This window comes from Engraulis encrasicolus, chromosome 15, assembly GCF_034702125.1.
Source record: "Engraulis encrasicolus isolate BLACKSEA-1 chromosome 15, IST_EnEncr_1.0, whole genome shotgun sequence".
NCBI lineage: Eukaryota > Metazoa > Chordata > Actinopteri > Clupeiformes > Engraulidae > Engraulis > Engraulis encrasicolus.
The window spans coordinates 9,098,058-9,120,557 of NC_085871.1; the positions used below are offsets into that span (position 1 = coordinate 9,098,058).

The following is a 22,500-nucleotide window of genomic DNA, read 5'->3' on the forward strand; positions in this document are numbered from 1 at the left end:
CAACTGTGTGAACTCAATGGCTCCGTGTGGACTTGACAGTCAGTTTTCTCATTCAGACATGAACGTGGTGGTGCTTCCACATAATAGACGACTCCTGGGTCATTGGAACACGTTCTGGAACACTGAGAATGTTCTGGAACACTCTGTACCTCTACAGCAGGCTCTGGGACAGCGCTATCCCTGAGATGCCGTGACCTGAACTCGGTTTCACCCTGATGTCACAGAGACATGGCACAGCTAGGCCTTTAGTCTGGCCAGGATTTGGTCTGAATGCGTGACAGAGAAGGCCAGGATAATAGTCAGGATAGTCGTCGGGATAGGAAACATGTTCTCTTCTCTTCACCTAATAAGTTTACTACTGTTTTGGAAACACAAACGGTTAATAAGCCACAAATGGCCGGACAGACTAACAGGTAACAGATTAAGCCCTGATCTTCTAGGAGTAGACGGCATGGAAGTAAACTTGACAAAACCTGAACCCCTACCAGTCAATGACAAAGCAGGTAGCTTTCCATTCCCACACACAATAGTTCATTATTTATTTGTTATATTACATTATATTACATTACAGTACACTTAATTGAAAGTGACTTATTACAGTATATTGGTTACAGTCCCTGTACTAACATGGGGATAGTTACCTTAATTTCTCCTCGAGGATTAATAAAGGATACTCTACTCTACTGTAGGTGCCTTGCGGGGATTCAAACCTGCAACCCTGATCCCAGTCATATCAAGTCATATCAAAGACCAACAACTTAACCATTAGACCAGAGCTGCCCGATGAACAGCTGAACGATGACCAGTCTTGTAATCCACAGTTGCTCATCATTAAATCATTATTCTGTGCATGACGACTACTCTCTTTCACATTTAACCACAAACTGGCTGGTGGCTATTACCAATCAGAGGTCTCCAAAGTAAAAATAAATGGTGTACGTACAACACTAGCACGTGATATTACATAGCCGTTACACTATTTACTCTTTTGTATCTAATGAGGTAGGTAAGACTGTGTTGTTGCTGAAAAACACTAGAAACCTAACAAGAATCCACCACAAACTTGATCCAACCAGCGCAGTCAGCTGATCGTCACACAAGTACACAGGTCGACTAGTTACTCAGATAAGTTACCTGTGTTGGAGCGATCTGTCTCATCGCCAATCGTAAACACCAAGACAACACCAGACGTCCTATTTCGAGTAGTAAATATCAATAAAGTGTTTGATATCTATGATTAGCAGTGGTCCTGGGGGGGTAACGTTCCACCGATTGTCGTAAGGGGGGGGTTCAGCCGAGAATCATGCCGATAGTGATGTAGTTTGAGCCCGCCTTAAGTGGGCTGCCTGCCGGCTAGCGGCCTGGGTGGGCAGTCACTCTCCTTGGTGGCTAAGTGTGTCACAGGCTCACTGTGTCCACAGGGAACTCACGGCAGGCAGAGCAGGGCTGCTGGCAGCTTTGGCTGGGCCCAGGACAAAGCCATGTGAAAGTGCACCCAACGCCATTCGTACAATGCAATGAGGATCCAATTCTTGGGCCCCTCTCTGCCTAGGCTCGGGACAACTGACCACCTTTGTCGCTGCTTCCCTATAGGACAGAATAAGAGGTCTTACACCACTCTGGGCTGCAGTGCTGACAGCCTCTCTTTAAATAGAGCTCACATTCAGATCAGAGGACACCTTGCCGGAACCAGCCCAGACCAGAGCCGGACCAGGGACAGAAGAACCAGTGACAAAGCAGTGAGGCATCACGGCACACAGTGTCATGTTTGGACTGTGAGATATTCTGCGTCCACTTTACTCTAGTACACTCGTTTGCATATTAGTTAGTGCAAGACTGGTGTCGGTGCGTGTGTGTGTGTGTGTGTTTATGTGTGTGAGAGAGAGCTTGAGAGGGAGAGTGTTAAGATGGTGACAGTTATGCTGTCATGGTCACCACTTCTCGGTGCCCAACTTCTATCCTCCTTCTCTGCTTCTCTTCAACCTACAAGCTGACTATGGCTCTCATAGAATTGAAGTGTGTGCACATTTGTGTGTGTGTGTGTGTGTGTGTGTGTGTGTGTGCGTGTGTCCTTTCAAACAGAAAATAGAAGTTACAAAAAATGTTACTGTGACAAGAAATGTTTCATTTATGAATGCTCTAGGCCCTTTTTGAGACAGACTGGACATCCTTCACAAACTGCTGTTTACTGAAAGTGAGGTTTAAAAAAAAAAAAAAAACAGACTTCATTGGGTAAATTCAGACAGGCACATACCATGACACCACACAGCATCCTTAGTTATCTTCTTGCTAACATGTTGATTATCATCCAATCAATGTGGCAAAACCAAACATGAACGACTAACGTGGATCGTAAATTAACCGGGAGACTGCGCCATTGACATTACTGGCAAGATACCCAGCTACCTCCGGAGAGTAGCCAGATTCAGCATCCCGCTGTTGCTATGGGTCGCCGCCTCTGTTGCCATAGCGGGGCTGATCGTTAACGGCAGATAGATATAACAAGGATGGCTCGCCTTGATAAATGTACGGTAACATCAGGAGATAACCTGGTGGTACGCTATAATACCGACAGTGGTAGCCTGCACAGACATCATCCTCACCCTATAGGAGTTCTATAACACACAGATCATGTCCGTGTGTCCTAGGGAAGTAGGGTACTGATATTGAGACATAGGGAGAGAGATCCGAAAGAAGATGGTCGATATCTATGACCAGATGCGTTTTTTGCCAGCAGGACTGCGTGCTATATTTGCATACCACATAAATGCCAAAGTTTTAACGCTCCCCTTTAACAAGTGGCAGCCCACCCACTAGGGCCTCGAGCGCCAAATCCTCGCTCCGAGTCCACTTCCATGCCTGCGTGTTTTGTTTTGTTTCCATTTTAAACCTCAGCATCATATGTTGAAGTCTGTAGCAGGAAACACGCTTGTTTCCGGGGTTTAAATGAATTGCCAGTGAAAGCAACATGCGCATCGGTTTTTAGTCCTGTGGCTATACTTGTAGGCCGATTCGCGCGCCGCACGCGCCACTGTTGCTCTGAAGGTCCAGGCTTGACTCGGATCAGGCATCTGTTAATTTACTCCAACTTTACTCGGGTAAAAAGTCCATCTACCGACCCAAGGGACCAGCCTTCTCATTAGGCTATGTGAATCAAGGTTGTCTGCGCACGGAATTGCATACCTGACAGGCTGTAACAACCTGTAATGACAAGGGGGCGGTGAGCATCCTCAAGCCCTGAACATCCTTGACACAGACGTGATAAATACTGGCAACCCCCCTCTAAATCCAAATCGTGCGTTTATCATGTGTAGGCTATCTCATTCGATGATCATCGATAACTAACACCTCCGCTTCGTAACCACCTTTCCAGTGCGCTACCTTTCCACAGCACTGTGTGAGGCGTTTAATAAACACAAATACACACACGCAACACAGAACAAACACAGAAATAGATATTTACCTTGATGGTTCTCAAGGGTGTCCTCCGGCAAATACATGTTTTTGCTTTCATTTACCATAGATGTGGTCCAGCGTTATCCGTAGGTGAATGGAGAAGATGGAAAGAGGAGGGGTAGATGGCAACAACCAAAGGAGGGACAAAAAAATCAAAGAAAAAAGAAAACAAGCAACCGACAGCTTGATATATTCCTTCTTTTGCGCTAAAAGTTAATATTACCTGATCCCCATTATGGAGTTAAAAAACAGAAAGAGATATTCGCTGGAACCACCTAAGAAAACGAACCAGTGCATCCTCGGAACATCCGGGCCCTGTCTCAGAAACACGAGACCAGCACCACTTGCTGTTAGTGATCATCAAAAACGGTCAAATTGCCCAGAAATCTCAGAAACGCAACAGCTAAACCAAAGAGCGAGAACTGGACATTGGCACTGGACGTAAAAAGGGTTCAAGATTTTAACGGCCCCACAAAAATCTTTAACATTTGTACATTCCAGATCTGATCTCACACAAAATACATCTTCAGTTTTTTGCCGCTTCCTTCGGAGTCACCCAAAAAGATTCGCAAGACCATCGTGCTTCTTCGGGAGATATGAATTGAGTCCGTTCCAGTCTGTAAAGCGCGAAGTGGGAGCCGAAGGGATAGAGCAGATCCGTGCGCTTCTCTCTGCAGTGCTTGTGTCTGGAAAGGCGAGGGAGAGAGAGAGAGGGAGCGAGCGAGAGAGGTGGGGGGAGAGGGGGTGACGACCAAGCCCCCCCTTCCCTACAGACTCCCTGACTGGTTCCAGATGTTACTGCGCTAGGAAAGTAACCCTCCAAAGCGTTCCAGGCGCGCTATCTCCGGGGGAAGAAAAACACAAGTACAAGGCGAAAAGGTGGGCGGACAACAAACAGCCGCTGATTTTGGAGTGCCAATTCAGAGACAGGAGGGCACGGAGATGGGAGATCTTAACCTGTGCTGGGTACTGACTGCCTGCTCGGATTCCCGGACCGGTTTGCCTTTAGCGGCGCGGTATGTGTTAACACGCCGCGTAGGCTACCTTTCAAACGGAAAAAAATCAGGGAGCGAATCTACAGGCGAGCCGCCCTTGCCAGAGCATCGTTAACTAGTAAAAATGTGTCTTCGAGGAAGACGTCAAGAGCATCAGGATGCGTCGCACCTTAACGCATCGTCTACCAATAAGCAGCCTTCTCTTATTTGATCTAAACCCATAATCCCTCGGGACCGCCACCTCAGCCAGCCCACCTCCATTTCCCCACAACACCCGACCACATGTTGAACAGCACATCAGGAACAAGTCAACTTCCCATAATCGCACTGTATCAAAAACACAGCCCGTTATTCCCAAACAATGACTAATTTGCTAGCATCAACACAGCTTGATTATCGACACTGGCATTCCCTGGAGGGTTATTTGGGAAGGGGGTGGTCAATCACTCGTGTGTGTGTGTGTGTGTGTGTGTGTGTGTGTGTGTGTGTGTGTGTGTGTGTGTGTGTGTGTGTGTGTGTGTGTGTGTGTGTGTGTGTGTGTGTGTGTGTGTGCCACACGGCGCACTAGGCTATTTGGTACGGGCACAGCTGTAGAGAGGGGGGCAGGATACAGTGAGCTCCACAGACCCTGGGAACGGGCTCGAGATGAGTCAGCACGGCCCCGCTCCAGTGCCACGCTGACCATATATGAGGATGACCGATTGCCATTTTCCCCGTCACAAGAACTATTTCTGTGCGGTGGGGACTTTCCGCTGCATGGTCTCCCAAATAATGGCATTCAAGCACTTTCAACATCCATATGCCACCGAGAAGGCTCTCGGCGTCTCAACCATCCAAGTTCACGAAGAAAGCGGATTGGAACCGTTTTATGGGTGCGATTTGGAACCCATGTGGCGCGTGCGTTTGCTGTCAATAATATTTATCTACTCCGGTTCAGTGAGCCATGAAATGTTAAGGATGCTCATGCTCAACAAGCACCAAGAGGACAGAGCCAGCACCCCGTGTAGTTTACACAGACTATGCCAATTTCTCCTCCCTCTCCTCATTATGTTATTGCCCGTTTGTTGCTTGTGCGTGACTGGGGGCTATTGATTATGCAAAGTGGCGGCTTCCTTTTTAATGCGACGGAGTGATTTCGTACAGTATAGGCAGATACATGCGCCGTGATGCTGTTTCAGTTTCAACCATACAAACGTGTTAAGCTAATGACAGCGACTGTTTCGGGGGAATCGTCTCTGCGCACAGACGGTCCTCTGATTCAGGTGCTAGGTGCGGGATATCATCTCACGCCTAGTGATCCAACCAATTTGCTAATCTAAAGGCGCATACAGGCTACCTATGATACTGACCTGAAGCGACTTGATATAATTACAGTCACAGTTACACAAAGTTACAGTATGCCAATGTGATTAAATATTACCCAATATTTGTGTGTGTTTTCTTAAAACGCAGATGTTATTTTTCTAACTCTAAAAAAAGAATTCCCACAATAGACCTATATCCATGCATTTTGGTAAGCTTGTGCTATATTAAAATGTAGAATAAGAATAATTTGAACTTGAACTTGAACTTGAAGATAAACTTAACCACTACTCCAAGGCACAGCATTTAGCCTACAGTCGAGGGTGATGAGGTCTTGATCTTGAGATACCAGATGTGGTGCTTCAGGCCAGGTGTGTAGCGTAGCGTAGTGGCAGGCAGTAGGATGCTTGTCAGCTGACTGATGTATCTATTCTATCCCCATGGCAGAGGAGAGTGGTGTGTACGCACGGCACTCGCCTCCCTGATAGTGCCGAGTGCCTAGTGGTGGTAATGTGGCTCATTCTCACATTGACTCAAAGTGAGATGACTCATTCTCACATGAGGCCTGCTAGAAGAAGATGCAAAGTAGTAGGCGGGCAGCCATGGCCTAATGGTTAAGGAGATGGGCTTTAGATCGGATGGTTGCAGGTTCAAATCCCACCCTTCCACTCCCTACCCTATGCCATGGCTAAGGTGACCTCGAGTAAGGCTAACACCATACTGCTCCAGGGGTTGTGTAACCAATACCAATGTGAATAACTAAGTCACATTGGATAAAAGTATCAGCTTAGTATAATGTAAAAATAATGTAAAGTATATACACAATTTTCTCCCCTTCCTGGTACATGTGTGACTTTCATGTGTGTGACTTGAAACGTCCAGGTGAGTGTAGACTGAATTAATGGAGATTATTACATGTATCCAAAGCAACACAGTTATTTACAGGGTATGAGTTACAGTCCCTGGAGCAGTGTCGGGTTAGGTGCCTTGCTCAAGGGTACCTGAAGTGTGGTAAGGAGTGGGGTGTGGGAGTAGAGTGGGATTCGAACCTGCAACCCTCTGATCTGAAACCCATCTCCTTACAAAGTGCAGTCAAGGAAACATGGTCCCAAATCGGTGGCTCCTATAGCTCCTATAGCTGTGGTTTGGAACAGCCCAAAAATGCACAGATGGAGAAGAAAAGTTGTCAAGTAAGCAAGAAGGAGGCTATGAATTCAGCACTCTAAATTACCCTTTTTCATATCCAAACTGGCTAGTAGGCTAGACGTTTATCTAGCTAAACACACTCTCACTAATGGGTAAAAGTGGCTAGTAAGTTGGTATTTTCTACCAGCCAAACTGAAATTCCACTAGCATTTGGCCAGTTGGCTGGTGTTAATTTAGAGCCCTGACTGATGTACATCACTATAATAACTCAATACTCAACAAAGATTGCCACGACAAAACATTCCAAAAGCAGTTTTTTATTTTTAATTTTTAATAGTAATTCCCTGCAGCAATCCCAATCAAAAGGTCAATTAAAAGCTATTAGCAACTAGTACAAGTCAAGCCAAAAATAACCAAGATAGGCAGTTTTTAATGTAGGCAACTAAATTCAACCTTTTTTTTTTACTCATCACAAATGTACTCAGAGGGTTTTGGATCTGAACTCTTCACATAAGCCTACAAATCAGATGGGTAAGGCTACATTGGGTACATAAACACTATGGGAAATACAGGAGGTGGAAGAGTCACACGACAGAGCAGTAATTTCACAGTGTGTGTGTGTGTGTGTGGGGGGGGTGGGGGTGTTGCAGTGAATAGCGTGTGTGCAGCACAAATCACATGCTTTGGTGCTTACAATGGATTTCTTGCCAGACTCAATGAAACCTTAAAGGATTGTCAGGTCTTAGCCGCAGCCTCCCTTCAGGGTGAAGACACGGCTACCGTTTGATGGCCAAACACCGGCCTGAGTATGAAATGCCTCGTTTGTGTAGAGTAAATGCCCTAGGATCATGTTCAAAGGTGGAGTTTAAATGCGCTTTCCAACACCGAGGTCAGGTTTCATCGCCAGCCCATACAGAATGAGCCGCCCCAGAGAATTCTCCTCACTTCCCAAAGGCAGCACTGCCCTCCAGTGGCGATTGGAGGATGTGCCTGTCGGTCAGAGGACAATGTCAAACTCTGCAACCCTCTTCACTTGGTCAACGTCGTGACAGCAGAGGATGAGTAGGGGGAAAAAACAATGGCTGTCTCTTTCTCATCAGGAAAAACAATAATAGATTTTTTTTCAGCAAAGCGTTAAGTGTAGGCCTACCTCTATGTTTACCTCAGAGATTGTGCTTAAAAAACATCATGAAGAATTTGTTTGACACAATCGTTTAAATCACATCAGTGTTTCACTTTTGTTGCCCAGTTTGTCTTCTGTTTATCACAGTAAAGTGTAGGTTAATATTAGGGTATAAAACAGTGTTATTCTGCTCTTATATCACAGTAAATTGGCCAATGTGACAGGCAGGGCCGGCCAGAGGCATAAGTGAACTATGCGATGGCTGCCCCCCCATGGCAGCAGGAGCCCCCAGAGAGCAGAAAAGTTCCAGGAAGAAATCAACTCTCCACCATTTTTCCTTGTCACATTTCATTCTCATGTAGGCCTACCATTTACTGTCACAATGGACACAGGAGCCATTACACACTCACCGGCCACTTTAATAGGCACATTTTTGCAGCTAGACATGCAAAATGTTGACGTCTTCCAGAACAACTGCCTCCGCAAAATCTGCAACATCTTTTGGCCACACAAGATATCAAATGAGGAAATTTACAACAGGACAGGCTCCTCACATATGTCTCTAGAAATTCAAAAACGAAGACTAAGATGGCTCGGCCATGTATTCAGAATGCCCAATGACAGAACACCAAAAGTCGCCTTGAGATGGACACCGATCGGGAAAAGAAAGAGGGGAAGACCAAAGAACACCCGGCGAAGGACAGTGATGACAGAGCTAAAGGGGACGAGGCTGTCCTGGGAAGAAGCACAGGCCGAAGCACGAGACAGGGTTCAGTGGCAGTGTATGATTGAGGCCTTATGTCCCAGCCAGGATGAAGAGGATAAGTAAGTTAATATTTTTGCAACTGCTCGTTGACGCACATTTCCAATGAGTCAATCACACAGTGCCAACTCAGTGCATTTAGGGAGGGCCAACACAATCTGATGTTCAAACCAACCTTCAGAATGGGAAATAAAGGTTATTTAAGTGCACTTAGCATGGTTGTTGTTGCCAAATGGGCTCGCTTTGAGTATTTCAGAAAGTCCTTAGCTCCAGCCTGTCACTCGTGCAAGTAAATTAAACTTATGAAGCTTAATTCATAATATGATATCTGATGGTATGGGGGGCCCCGGATGAAATGTTTGCCTAGGGCCCCATTAAGGCTTGGGCCGGCCCTCACGACAGGTTTTGAATGACATCATCATCCTGTCCTTACATACAGTGGTGTTGGACAGAGATTAGGTATGACAGAGGGAACCCGCAGAAGACACACGAGCCACTGCGCACTCACAAATCGACCGTAGAGCGCATTTACTAAAGCCAGGCCCCAGGGCGCTCTTTTGCAATGGTCTAAGCCGTGAACAAAGCACTTTCCCGCTGGTACATATCCCCCACCTGATTTATGGGCTTGACTTTGAGCACGACCTCAGTAACAAACTTTTATCACCCACACAAGCCATATTTCACCAGGCCATCTTTAAAGCCACCTCTCCCACCTCATCTGTTCTGGAAAGGGGAGAGGATAATATTCACAGCTAGCAATAATATCTGATTCCGGAAGGTTTTGGAGACATAAAAATGTCCCTGTATACTGTACATCTGATTATGTTTTGTGCTGATTCATAATGCGGAGGTCGTCTGTTCCGTTTTTGTTCCCATGCAGGACATAGTTTTTTGTTGTGCGTCAAAATGTGAGTGACAGCAGATGTGGACGTATACTTGATTTGACATTTGCGGTGAGTGTGTTCATTGCATTAGGTATTCATGAGTGTAAATGTATGCACTGCACTCACCCCACCTCCTCTCCTCTCCTCTCCCCAACGCTCCTCTCCTCTCCCCTCTCCTCTCCTCTCCTCTCCACTCCTTTCCCCTGCTCTCCTGTTATCCCATCTCCTGCTCTCCTCTCCATTCCTCTCTTCTTCTCTCCCCTCCTCTCCTGCCTCCAGGATTCTGTACTTGACCAAACCAAAGTGTGTGTGTGTGTGTGTGTGTGTGTGTGTGTGTGTGTGTGTGTGTGTGTGTGTGTGTGTGTGTGTGTGTGTGTGTGTGTGTGTGTGTGTGTGTGTGTGAGAGAGAGAGAGAGAGAGTGAGCAAGGTCAAGCTTTTATTTATGAGCTGTGATTATGCTTAAATACAGCTAATGACGCTGTTTCCTTTATAACACATAGGTACTGATTAATGTAAACACCAGGATTAGTATTACACACACACACACACACACACACACACACACACACACACACACACACACACACACACACACACACACACACACACACACACACACACACACACACACACACACACACACACACCATCTCAGCCTGCTGTTGACACATGGCAGTCATCATGGGTAAGTGGTTAGACTTGACGTCTTGACGACTTGTAGCCCAAAGGTTCCCGGTTCGACTCCCGACCCCTCAGTTTGGTGGGGGAGTAATTGACCAGTGTTCTCCTCCATGAATGAGATACCCTGAGCATGATGCCGTCCCATTGCACTGCTCCATTTCGGGCACCATTGGGGGCTGCCCCCTTGCACGGGTGAGGCATAAATGCAATTTAATTGTGAGCAGAGCGCTGTGTCACAATGACAATGGGAGTTGGAGTTTCCCAGTTGGGCTTTCACTTTCGCTTTCACATGTAGGCTACAGTATGGTATGTTTTTTTTCTTTCTTTCTTTTTTTTTTTTAATAAAGTAGTAACCTAACAGCCAGAACAAATGAAAAGTGTTTCCCAAAAGACGACCAAAGTGTTGATGAAATAGGACAAGGCTAGATGTGATACACTGCAGTCCCAACGGGAAATAGGCCTACAATAGCTAAAAGGGATATAGTAATAAATATTTGGATATAACAAAGGATTTGTTCACCATAACATTGGTGAACTAGAGGCCTAAAAATAGGCATACTAAAAAATAATAAACATTTTGGATTAAGTTGTCCCTGAGTCAGTCATCCTTTCTGTTTCTGCTCTGCATGAAGCAAAGGCAGAGCAAAGATAAAGGTTGTCAACAATGGAGAGGGACAACCCGATAGACATGACGCCTTGTGTGCCTTTTAGAATTATATCCTGCACAGTGCACAGTGTTGGACAAGTTACTCCAAAACTAATCTGACTAATTTGATCATGTTATTTACGGTATTGTTTTTACTGTTTTTATTGTCCTTAGACGGTAATCTTATTTTACTATGTATATATCAATTCCACAATTACTTCTTAGAGTGTATTTTATATAACCTACCTTTATCATATATTTATCAATCTACTCTTATTTATTACCCCTGTCACTTAGTGTGACACTATATAGGTCATTTCACGTGAAATCAGACACTTTGGGGCCCGACCGACACCGATTTCAATCACACTTGCTGTGCCTGTTTAGTAGCAAGGTAGCACCCCAGAACTGCATTTGTGTGAATCTGAGACCAATATTAAGGGACAAACATACTAGGAAAGGTTTACATATGAGGGTACTGTAGGACACTATACATTCAGCATTGATTATATCAGTCAATGTAAGTCACAAAAAGATGTCTGTGGTGTTATTTGAAAGCTCTTTTCTGGCTCTACAAATGACACAAACAGCATTGGATACAACAACCCTCAGAATATGAATTATGATAAATTGAAAAAATTTAAATTGAATATAAAAAAACCTATGTTTTAAAATGGCCAGTTCCTTGTCTAAACGTAGCCTGCAATGTCATGGATAACACCTGAAGTCCTGGTGTTTGGTTCTTTATTCATTTCAATGATAATGGGACTCAAAAATATGGCATCATACAGATCACCTAGAAATAATATGGTAATACCATAGTAATATCACATGACAGCATGTCTATCGGAATATGTGAAGGATGGAGATGGTCCATGAGGATGCAGGAAGTTCGGTTTCACCTCTCCAGTGCTCGGCATACATTCCTCAACACATGCTAGCCACTAGTTGACATCATATACAGCTACAACATAGCCTTTCATGCTTGAACATTAAAGAAATCCTTTACTGTGTTTATTCTTTCAGCCCTGTCTTCTCTGAATACTGAAAATGGTATAGCTTCCACTTTGTCCATTGACAATGGGCAGATGCTGTGTAGTTTTTGAGTACCTGGAATTGGGACCGCCTAGGGAGCAGGGCCCACCGGGAAAATGCCTGTTATGCCAGATGGCCAGTCCAGTCCTGTCCCTGACACTACTCTATTACTACTTCTTTACAACTAATTTCAACCTTTATGTCCCATTATTTCTGAAATGAATAAAGAACCAAATACTCCATTTTCAGATGTTGTTTATGACCTTACAGGCTATGTTTAGACAGGAAACAGGGCATTTAAAAACATACGTTTTTTATGATATTCAATTTCTAATTTTTCAATGTGTCATAATTCCTATTCTGAAGGTTGTTGTATTCCATGCTGTTTGTGTAATTTGTAGAGCTAGAAAAGAGCTTTCAAAAACACCTCAGACATCTTTTTGTGACTTACACTGACTGATATAATCAAGGCTGAATGTATAGTGTCCTACCCTAATATGTAAACCTTTGCTAGTCTGTTTCTCCCTTAATATCGGTGTCAGATTCACACAAATGCAGTTCTGGGGTGCTACCTTGCTACTAAACAGGCACAGCAAGTATGATTGAAATCGTTGTCGGTCGGGTCCCAAAGTGTCTGATTTCACGTGAAATGACCCATATATTTTTATAGGATGCACTAGACTATTTTTGGTACTGTCTAAATATTCATTGTGGGTGGCTTGTTATTATGTGTGTCCAAAATGTTCTGAATGTTTTGTGAAACTCACTAGACTGCAAATCAAATCTACCCTCGGGTAGACTACCAATACAATTATCTTATCTAAAACTAATGCACTGATTAGGCTACTGTCACCTTACAATATTAGGCTATTTAAAATGTAAGGCATCAGGCCTACACTTTGCCTTGCTTTAGCTACTCTCACCAAAATAAAATAAATAAATATGGATCTGGCAATTTGCAGTGTAAATAAAACTCATGAGTAATGACTCGTTCACCTCCAGGTGTTTCAACAGCATGCAGAAAAAGCAGGCCTAGGTCAGGAATAGATACTTTTTGACCCACGACTCACGAAATGAACATACAGCTTTCTCCCATGTAATGCCTTCAATTAGTGCGTTACAGCAAAAAGTAGCCATTAGAGATTAATTAACCTACCGTACTTTTATGAGGCCTCCTCAACACAGTCTCCCTCATTCAGATCGGCACAGAGGCTGTGCAGTTTGCTCAACATACCTCACGCTTGCTGTTTGCCAAAAGTTGTTTCTGCTCCTGAGATTATAGATTTTCACAAGTTTAAAAGGTTAGGCTATTTCAGCCAACATTACATGGTCAGTGAAACATAGGCAGACCATCACTCATTAGGCCTAGTCGCCTAGCCTAAAGAAAAGGCACTGTCCCATCTACTAGCAGTCATGCGGCTATGCACAAATAATACAAAACATTATAACATTATACACACATATTTAGGGAATTAAAGTGGGGCTATTTTTGCCTAGCTCTCTCAGACTCTCACCCAAGGATAGGCCTATTCATTTTTGCGTGCAGGCTATCCAGCGCAGCGCGATCGCTAATCCTGCATCACGTGCTCCAGCAGCGGCTGGTAATGCCTAGTGTTAACTGTTTACAATCAGTGAGAGCAAACATGGCTCCTGTCAAGAGTCCACAGAGCTTAGCCAACAGATAGTCTGGGTGCAGTTGTTTTATCCTCGTATTTTATTTTTGCTTTGCGACAGGGGATCCATAAGACATCCTCAATACATTTAGGGATTTTACTTTTTGCTTTATTTGACTCTTTCTGTTCTTTATCCCGGATACGAAACTGAGCTGTCGTCGTCCACCAGCTAAGTCGCTAGCAGGCTCAGACAAGCACCCAGCTGGCAGGCTAAAAGTTCGGTAGCTTGTGGATCTTGCAGCCAATATGACTGCAAGTACGGCCGCGGGCAGCTGCCTCACAGCAAAGGGGTTAGACATCAGTCTCGCCGCTCTACAGAGACAAGACCCCTATATCAACAACATCGTGGATGTGGCGAGTCAGGTGGCGCTCTACACTTTTAGCAGTAAAGCAAATGAATGGGTAAGTATCTGGGGCTACATGCTAAATTGCTAACTGAACTGCCCTAAGTAACGTTAGCCAAAGTATGAGTGGTCGCGCGCTTTTCTAATGACAGCCGCAGTTCGGCTATGTAGTTAGCTCAATCAACACCGACCCATCAACAGGGAAATATATTCGCGTGGGTGACATGCTGCTTAACATTCAAATCCAGTGCATTTAGTTTGTCGAGTTCAGAACTGTCAAGAGTCGTAGGCTAGCTAGAGGCAAAATGCTCAGTCTGATATTAATCCTTTGCCTGACATGCTGTGCCTTCATTTTGCGGCAAAGTGATTTATAAAGATTAACCACGAGTGAGTCTATTTCCAGAAGAATCTTTAGGTTTTGTTGAGTTAGAAAGAACTAACTATGGTGTACAATTCAACATGCATATGTGTTTGGGAAAAGCCTGGTCGAGTTGTTAATAAATGATATGTGCAATGTGACAGCTATGTGACGCTAACACGCTAATTATCTTCTCAGGAGAAGACTGACGTGGAAGGGACTTTGTTTGTGTACACAAGGTAAGGTAACCTCATAAGTTCATTATAATAGTTCTACGTGATCTGTGCTGAGTCCTGGTGAGCTGCCAGTAGTGCCTGCCAGCAAGTCAGAACAGAAATGGTCAGGCGCTGACACATGCGTAAGAGTGGACCACACGCATTATGACCTAGGTTACATCTCTATCTCTGAGATAACAGAAAGGGCCGCTGTCAGGGTACAAGTACACCAGGGTATCATGTACTTTCAAAGATTTCCCACTGAATTTTCCCGTAGTCCATGTGAAAATCTGAACAGATACATAGGCAAAAATGTATCAGTACATGCATAGCCAGGTTTTCATGCTGATTCACGTCCCACGTTTGGATTCACTTGACATTTAGTACCTTTTCATGTTAAGTCTGTCTTAGTACTTCTGAGCATTTGTGTGAAAAGTTATTTGCGTAGCTTGGGCGCAACAAGCAAGCCTAGTACAGTCTTAGTACATCTGAACATTCGTTTGATAAGTTACTTGCATAGCTTTCTTGGGCGCAAGCAAGCTTTGTACTCTGCAGGCCACTCAACATGTGTTGGCTGGTTGGAGCAGTGGCAGGGCAAACAGATGGCATGCGGAGCACTAGACTCACTTCTCAACCTACTCTTAGTGTTACTCTCACATAGGCCTACTCTCAAACTCACTTAGCAGGCCTACTCATCATCCACTGGAAACAAACAAAGGGAACAAGTAAATCAAAATAAAAGTGGGGGTGGAGAAACGGGCAGGTTTTCACAAATAGTTGGCAGTGGTGATGGAAAAGGGATCTGGTAGTGAACATTCAAAAATGTAATATGGCGTTCATTTTTCAAGATGAATGCCATTCACTATAACTAGGTAGTTAGGGTAAAATTGTTTACTTTGGTTTAAAAGGATGAAAGTTGGCAGAAATACTCTGAGGGCCACCATTTTGGAAAAAAGGCCACACAATTACCTATAGCCAGTGCTTACCTAGTTTGCCACTGGTAAAGTCTGCATTTGGTTCTGTTGACGTAGGTTGGCCTCCCCCCGACATGGCTTCACCATCATGAACCGGCTCAGCATGGAGAACCTGACTGAGCCAATCACCAAGGACCTGGACTTCCAGCTGCAGGACCCCTTCCTGCTCTACAGGAACGCCCGCCGTAAGTGCCCGACTAAAACTCAAACTGCCCTCGGACAACATGTGAATAAATGCTTCCACACACACACGGGTCAAAGACGAAACAGGGTTTTCAGGACTCCAAAAAATAAAACTGTTCCCTGACACCGTTCTTCAACTTTTTTGGGTACATTGGAGTGTAGAGTGATTAAGTTTATTATTTTCTGTTCAGAAAATAGTAAGGAACATGCATTTTACCCCATTTTCACCCATAAAATGTCATTCAGTGTAATACGGTGTTAAACTGTTGATAATGCAAAAAACATATAGATGACGTTAAAAAACTGAAATAAGCTACATACCATAGTAAAGGCCTATATTTAAGGTCTTCATCAAACCTAAAATTTCTAGTAAAAGGCATTTGCAAATAGTTTTTGCAGTGTTTGTAGTCTTTCACCGAGTGCATTTCACCCATTTGGCTTTAAGAAGTTTTTCCACTGAAGAGAAAATCAGTTTAAAATGCACAATTATTCATTTGTTGTATGCCCCCGCATTTGTTGTGCTAAACAAATAAGTTTCGTAAGAATTTGACTTTATTTTCACATAAAATGTGCATTTCACTGAATGACCACAACTATTACACTGAATGATGCCTTGGCAAAAAAGCCTATATAAACAGCTACTTTTCATTGCTATCATATTGTTACCATCATACTACAGTACTCAACGTCCTGAATGAGTGACAACAGAAATAGATGTTGTCAAATAATTGGTATTTTACTTAATATTGGGGCATTAAAATGTGTTTTGAAGAACTTCCAAGATCACAAGCTTAGAGGTAGGCTACTACTTAGGCCTAAAACAATAAAAAAGAATTTTTTGTCTGTTAACCTGCATATTTCGGGGATTGTGACTTAGGGTGTTCTGATAATTCATGTACAACTTCCAAAATCCCAGAATCTACCCAGTAATATGGATGCTACATGGCAATAACAAGGTTATAATGGAAATAACAATAAAAGTCATAATTTCAAGTAGTATCATCATATTATTGTATCTTAGAGTAATATTGCAACTTATATTGCCGTTTTGATTCTTAATATACAACCATGAACTGATTACACTGAATGAAATGGCCCTTACACTGCATGTCACTGAATGACATCTCTTACACTGAAGGACGACCAAATACTTTTCACCTTATTTTTACCTTTTTACAAGCACACAGTTAGTCACCTACATGAGACGATGACTTTGACCCACAATGTTTACTATGTCTATTTAGAAAATATGCTTGTTTGGATGAATATCTGAGTATAAAAGTGTTTTTTGACATTTCACTGAATGACATCTGTTTTTATGGACGCTGTTACCACAAGATAAAAATACAGAATTTTTGACTATTGAAGAAAAAGATTCTCCCTTTGCATCATCACTTAAGGGGTCCCTATGGGTCCTTTTGATGATGTCAAATATTGTGTGTGACTATCACTTTTTATTATGATTTAAAAGCACCATGTTGATCTTATTACACTGAATGATATCTAAGGAATTGAAAATCCGGACAAAAGTCCCCAGATGATTTGAATATCAAAACAAAATGGTAATGAAACGTGCTTTTGATACAATAACAAGAACACTTCTAGAATTATGCCCAGAGAGTGAAAAAATAATTTTGTTCGTCATTTTGCATAATTATTCAAGGATGTATTGATGATTTTTAAGTTCGGACCATTACACTGAATGACGTTTTTGCACTTTATGAGATTATTTAACACATACATTCACAATTATTTTTCTTTAAATGTTACTGAAATGAGACACCAGACTATGCTGTTTATCAGCATAACATTCAAAATTCATTAATTTACTTTTTTGATAGTTAAATGAGTGCGGAACAAAAAAAATGCACGTCTCGTCTTTGACCCACACACACACACAGACGTTCATTTCAACTGGCCCTTTCAACAGATGTCTTAACTCTTAGCCTTCAGTCAAATGTTATCAGTCAAGCAGTAGTTCTTGGGCGTAACAGTATGTCAGCTGTGTTGATATTTGGCACTGTAATTGCCATTGCAACAGCAAAGAGCAACATAGGTAGCCCTTGTCAACCCCACTGACTAATGCTGCCCTTCATAGTCACACATAGCTAGATGGGTAAGACTACACATGGACAGATATAGATAATGTTGCAGCTGAACATGAAGCATAAACGGTAGGTAGCCTGACTAGTCAACGAGCATTAAATGGTATAGTGTGGCCACATTAGATTGGCCAGGCGCTGTCCAGTTAGTTAAAGCTTTATTTGTCCCCATCGGGCAATTGTACTTGCATTACACTCCACTAGACACAGTCAGCTACATCAAACAAATGGGGGGAAAAAACACAAGGGACACTATCAATCAAAATAGTGGTTTATGATAGTGCTGCGACCTATCTGAGCAATGGGCTTCTACTTCACAGCACTGTCAGTCCTGTCGTCATTATGTTTCACTTTATTTCATGGACAAGTCAATGTGGTGGGTTCGTACAGATTAAGGGAAAACTTAATTGGGCTTCAAAGTGTCACGGCTGAACTATGCCCAGGACAGAATCTTGCGTTGCTTAAGTCACATGGGTTCATCTAGATTTCTATGCTTCATAAGTAGGATACTTGCTGCCTCTCAGACCAGTTCCTCCCGTCCATTCCTGCTGCTTGTGCCCTTGTGATGCTGCAAGGCTCAACATCATTGATGGTCAAAGTTGGATTCAATATCTTGCAAAAGCACAATTCAAACGTTATTATCTCATTTGTAATAGGGATGTTAACCCATTTTAGCCTAAAGCTAGATTTATGCTTCGGACGCAGAGCCTCTGCGTCCGTCCGTCTTCTGTCTGTGCGAGTCCACGCCCCCATCGCAGAGGCTCTGCGCCTGTCGTCGAGCGCCTCGAAAAAATTCTAACTATCCGTCGGACGGACGCGGAGGACGCAGACAAAAAGGTGCTATGATTGGTCGTCTCGCCACTTCCTTGTTCTGTTCTTGTGGCAGCGCAATGCCAGTAGTTTGCGAGAGCAGAGCTGTATTCTGTTAAAAACTATATTAATGCCTTGTGCGTAAATGTGTGTAAATGCACGAAGCTACAAGCTAAGTAACAAACAATGCATCAGTTGAACACTTAATGTGCCACAATGCCTGTGGTTTTACTACCGTAGCTTCCTCCACCGAATGTAAACACACATCGGCAGAATCAACTGTCTTTACATGCTTGCATTTTCTGCTCGTGAAAACAGACTGGGTATGTCAAATAATGATACCAGTGCATTGCCTTTGCAATTTGTGTGAAAATACCTAGCTAACCGGGCTAGAAAGCAACATTGCTTAATAATGACTACAGTGCTTACAATGCAGTGAAAGTAATCGCGCAATTTCAAATGTGGCTCGCGACGAGACCTCGGACCTCGCAGAACTCGCAGATGCATGAATACAATGTTGGTTCGTGGCCACTCCCACGTGACTTTTGACGAGTGCAGTTGCAGAAGTCTAATCTGACCTTTAGGCACCTGCAAAAAACGCCTGCTCTGCTGAATGCCTAAGTCCTTTTTAGGAAAAGGTGCCCTCTGCCTATCAAAACCTAAATATCTCAGCTTCCGAAGCAAATAAAAACATGAAATAAGTTGCGTTTAAAAGCTAGGAGCCTCACCTTGCATTAGAATGTGTTCAGTCAGCTGTAACATACAAACATTTTTAACAAAAAAGCTCAAAACTCAAGAGTCTGCATGCAGCGTACATGTCGCTCCAGGGGCCAAAGGTCAAACAGTGTATATGCAGCATCAGGCTACAATGGGTTAAATTAAAATAGGAAAGAGCCCACCCCAAACGTTGCTGTGCCTCGATTCACAACGGGGAAACTTTTGAAAACTATTGTTTTCTCCACGGAGGCGGGTCGCCCACCCACAAGGCAAGAGGCCACAAGCAACAAGAAAGGACAGGAGGAACTCTGTCATAGGCCTCAGTCAAAGCGGACCGCAGCCTCAGCCTAAGGAGGGCAGTGTGTGGTGAGGGCCATTTGTGGCAATGATGCAGAAGAGAACAGCTGCCTGTTTACTTTACCGGGACACTTACCACATTTACTTAGTCAGACTTCACTTCCCCCTTCTTTCCTCTCCTCTCCTCTCCTCTCCTCTCCTCTCGGCCTGGCAAATACGGCTAATGAGGGCTGACTCATGACAAAGCCATTTCCCATTGTTATGGAGGACCATGGGGTAACTCAGAGAGTGTCTTTTAAAACATGCTTACACAGTCTGTGTGCGGGCGCGCGGGCTTGTGTGTGTGTGTGCGTGTGTATGTGTTTCTCCATGTGACTGAGGGTATTGTGTGTTTTGGGTGTTACACCCCTGATGGGGTCTGATGTCATCCAAATAAAATCACTTTCAGTTGGATCAGAACAAGTGTGAAGTGCGTCAGCCCAGAGGTATGGGACTTGTTATTCCTTAGCGACTGTCAGCAGGGATCTGTGTGTGTGAGGTTAAGGGGGGGGAAAGGTAGTGTGCGTGCATGTGTGTGTGTGTGTGGGTGCATGCATGCGTTCGTGTGTGTGTCAGCGAGAGAGAATGTGTCTGTGTTTGTGGGTTTGAGAAAGAAAGAGTTTGCGAGGGGGAAAGGGATTTATGTGTATATGTTTGTGTGACATAGGGGGAGAAAGAGTTTAAATTTGTGTGTGTGCTAGAGAGGGAAAGAGAGCGAGGGAACAGGAGAGAGAGAGGGGGAGAGAAGGGGAGAGAGAGACCCAGATTGCCTACTGGGATTCCTGGGCTGAAGTGGAGAGTGTGGTGAGATCGGCAGACTCAAGTGTGTGAGGCTTTTAGTTCCTTTTAAGGCGCAGAGGTATTTTAGTGGCAGCAGGCCTGGGGCAGTGTGTGTGTGTGTGTGTGTGTGTGTGTGTGTGTGTGTGTGTGTGTGTGTGTGTGTGTGTGTGTGTGCTGCCATCAGCAAGGACTCGGGCCGAAGCCAGATTAGATAAAAACATCAGCTCTAAAACATTATAAATACACACACACACACACACACACACACAGACTCCCCCCTGGGTTCTGCTACAGCACTCACGTACACACACACACACACACACACACACACATCGTTAGCTGCTTACTCTCCTTGCGACCGGTTTGTCGGGAGTTCTAGCTCCGAGCTGAGTGCCTCCAAGTCAAATAATAGGTGAGCATGTTACAATACTATAGCGTCATTTATAAATGGGAACCTGAATAACTCGGTTTCACATTAGGAGAGCTAACCTGCCGTCATGATTTGTTAATTGGTCTTATGTGACCATTCGTAATTCTCATCTACTGTGATGTGATTATGAATGATCTGAATTTAGTGTTTCAACAACATGGAGCATCCAGAGGCAGACGCTAGGCAACTGTACAGGAGTAGACACAAAAAAACAATAGCAAGCCAATAAAACACTCATGGTGTAAACGTATGCACAGAAAAGCAATAACGGGCAGATAAAACACTCTGAAGCAATAATAAACAGTGCAGGAATGATAAATAGATGTACAACACATAGGCTGGATCTCAAATGGCACACTTGTGCACTTCGGCACTATGTTTCAGTGCGTAACTAATAAGGCATACGCACTGAAACATGAACACTAAAGTGCACAAGTGCACCATTTGAGATTCAGCCATAGACTCATTGGCTACGTTTACGTGAGCCATTTAATTCAGAATGAACTCACTTTAATTCGGAATGAAGCTTAATTCCACTTTGAAGACGTCATGTAAACACTTCACAGTTCAGAATTAAATGAAAGATCAAAGTAAACTCGACGGAACTATTTGATTCGGAATTATTAACGTCACATATTAAAACATCATGTAAACGTAGCCGTTGTAACCTAGATATGTAAGCCAGAAGTGGACATGAAAGTGCACATGGGCTGTCGTTTTGGAACACTTCGGGCCATAGGAACCAAGCAAGCTGACTATTTCAGTGTTCACATGCATGTTCCATTGGCATCTGGACAGGCATTTTGAACATGTGTAACAAGACATGATTTTAAACTGGGAAACCACACACACAAACCGGGGGAAGGAGGGATGCCTTATGTTGTATTGTGATGTGGCGCTGCCTGTGCATACAATAAATGGGTTACTATGGATGCGGTCCATGTTTGATGTGGTGTGATGATGCACATGCGATGCTGAGGCAGAGGTGCTGTATTTAAATCCAATCCTCTGTGTCTCTCTCTCTCACACACACACACACACACACACACACACACACACACACACACACACACACACACACACACACACACACACACACACACACACACACACACACACACACAGCCAGACAGTTTTACAGTTAATAGGCAGGGAGCACTGTGTAAACACAAACTCCCTTCGACTCCCTTTAACCACAAGCACACACATGTGAACAGCACATACTCCCATTACGTGCACGCACACTACACACTACACTTGACTATATTTGCTATGGCATCCTCATGTGGAAACTGGGAGCTGGGTGTCCTCTGGTCAGAGGTCACATGCTGTTATCTTTAGGCCGGTGTCACCTCGTTAGAGCACCACCACACACACACCTCCACAACTCCTTAGCATGATCGCATGCATGCACGCGCGCGCACACACACACACACACACACGCACACGCAGACCCACACACACAGACCCACCAAGGCATCTGGCTCTGGTCACTGGGGATGACATCTTGCCCTGTAGTCTCGCTGGGCTGTAGGTTGGCACACTT

At 43.9% G+C, this 22,500-nt stretch overlaps 2 protein-coding genes across 11 annotated transcripts in view; one reads left to right on the forward strand and one right to left on the reverse strand.

The window, feature by feature from the left end:
* Positions 1-22,500, reverse strand: part of cacna1c (calcium channel, voltage-dependent, L type, alpha 1C subunit) — a 361,352-nt gene that overhangs the window by 337,400 nt on the left and 1,452 nt on the right. For 2 of the 9 annotated variants that reach the window (XM_063216972.1, XM_063216971.1), the window contains exon 1: positions 3,464-4,735. The exons of the other annotated variants lie outside the window; for them this stretch is intronic. In XM_063216972.1, coding sequence (XP_063073042.1) covers positions 3,464-3,521 — 58 coding nt within the window. In that variant the 5' untranslated portion in view covers positions 3,522-4,735. Of the gene's footprint in view, positions 1-3,463; positions 4,736-22,500 lie in introns of those variants that run through there. 9 annotated transcript variants of the gene reach the window in all.
* dcp1b (decapping mRNA 1B) overlaps positions 13,648-22,500 on the forward strand; it is a 27,651-nt gene continuing 18,798 nt past the window's right edge. For both annotated transcript variants that reach the window (XM_063216978.1, XM_063216979.1), the window contains exons 1-3: positions 13,648-14,107; positions 14,606-14,646; positions 15,654-15,781. In XM_063216978.1, coding sequence (XP_063073048.1) covers positions 13,952-14,107; positions 14,606-14,646; positions 15,654-15,781 — 325 coding nt within the window. In that variant the 5' untranslated portion in view covers positions 13,648-13,951. The remainder of the gene's footprint in view (positions 14,108-14,605; positions 14,647-15,653; positions 15,782-22,500) is intronic.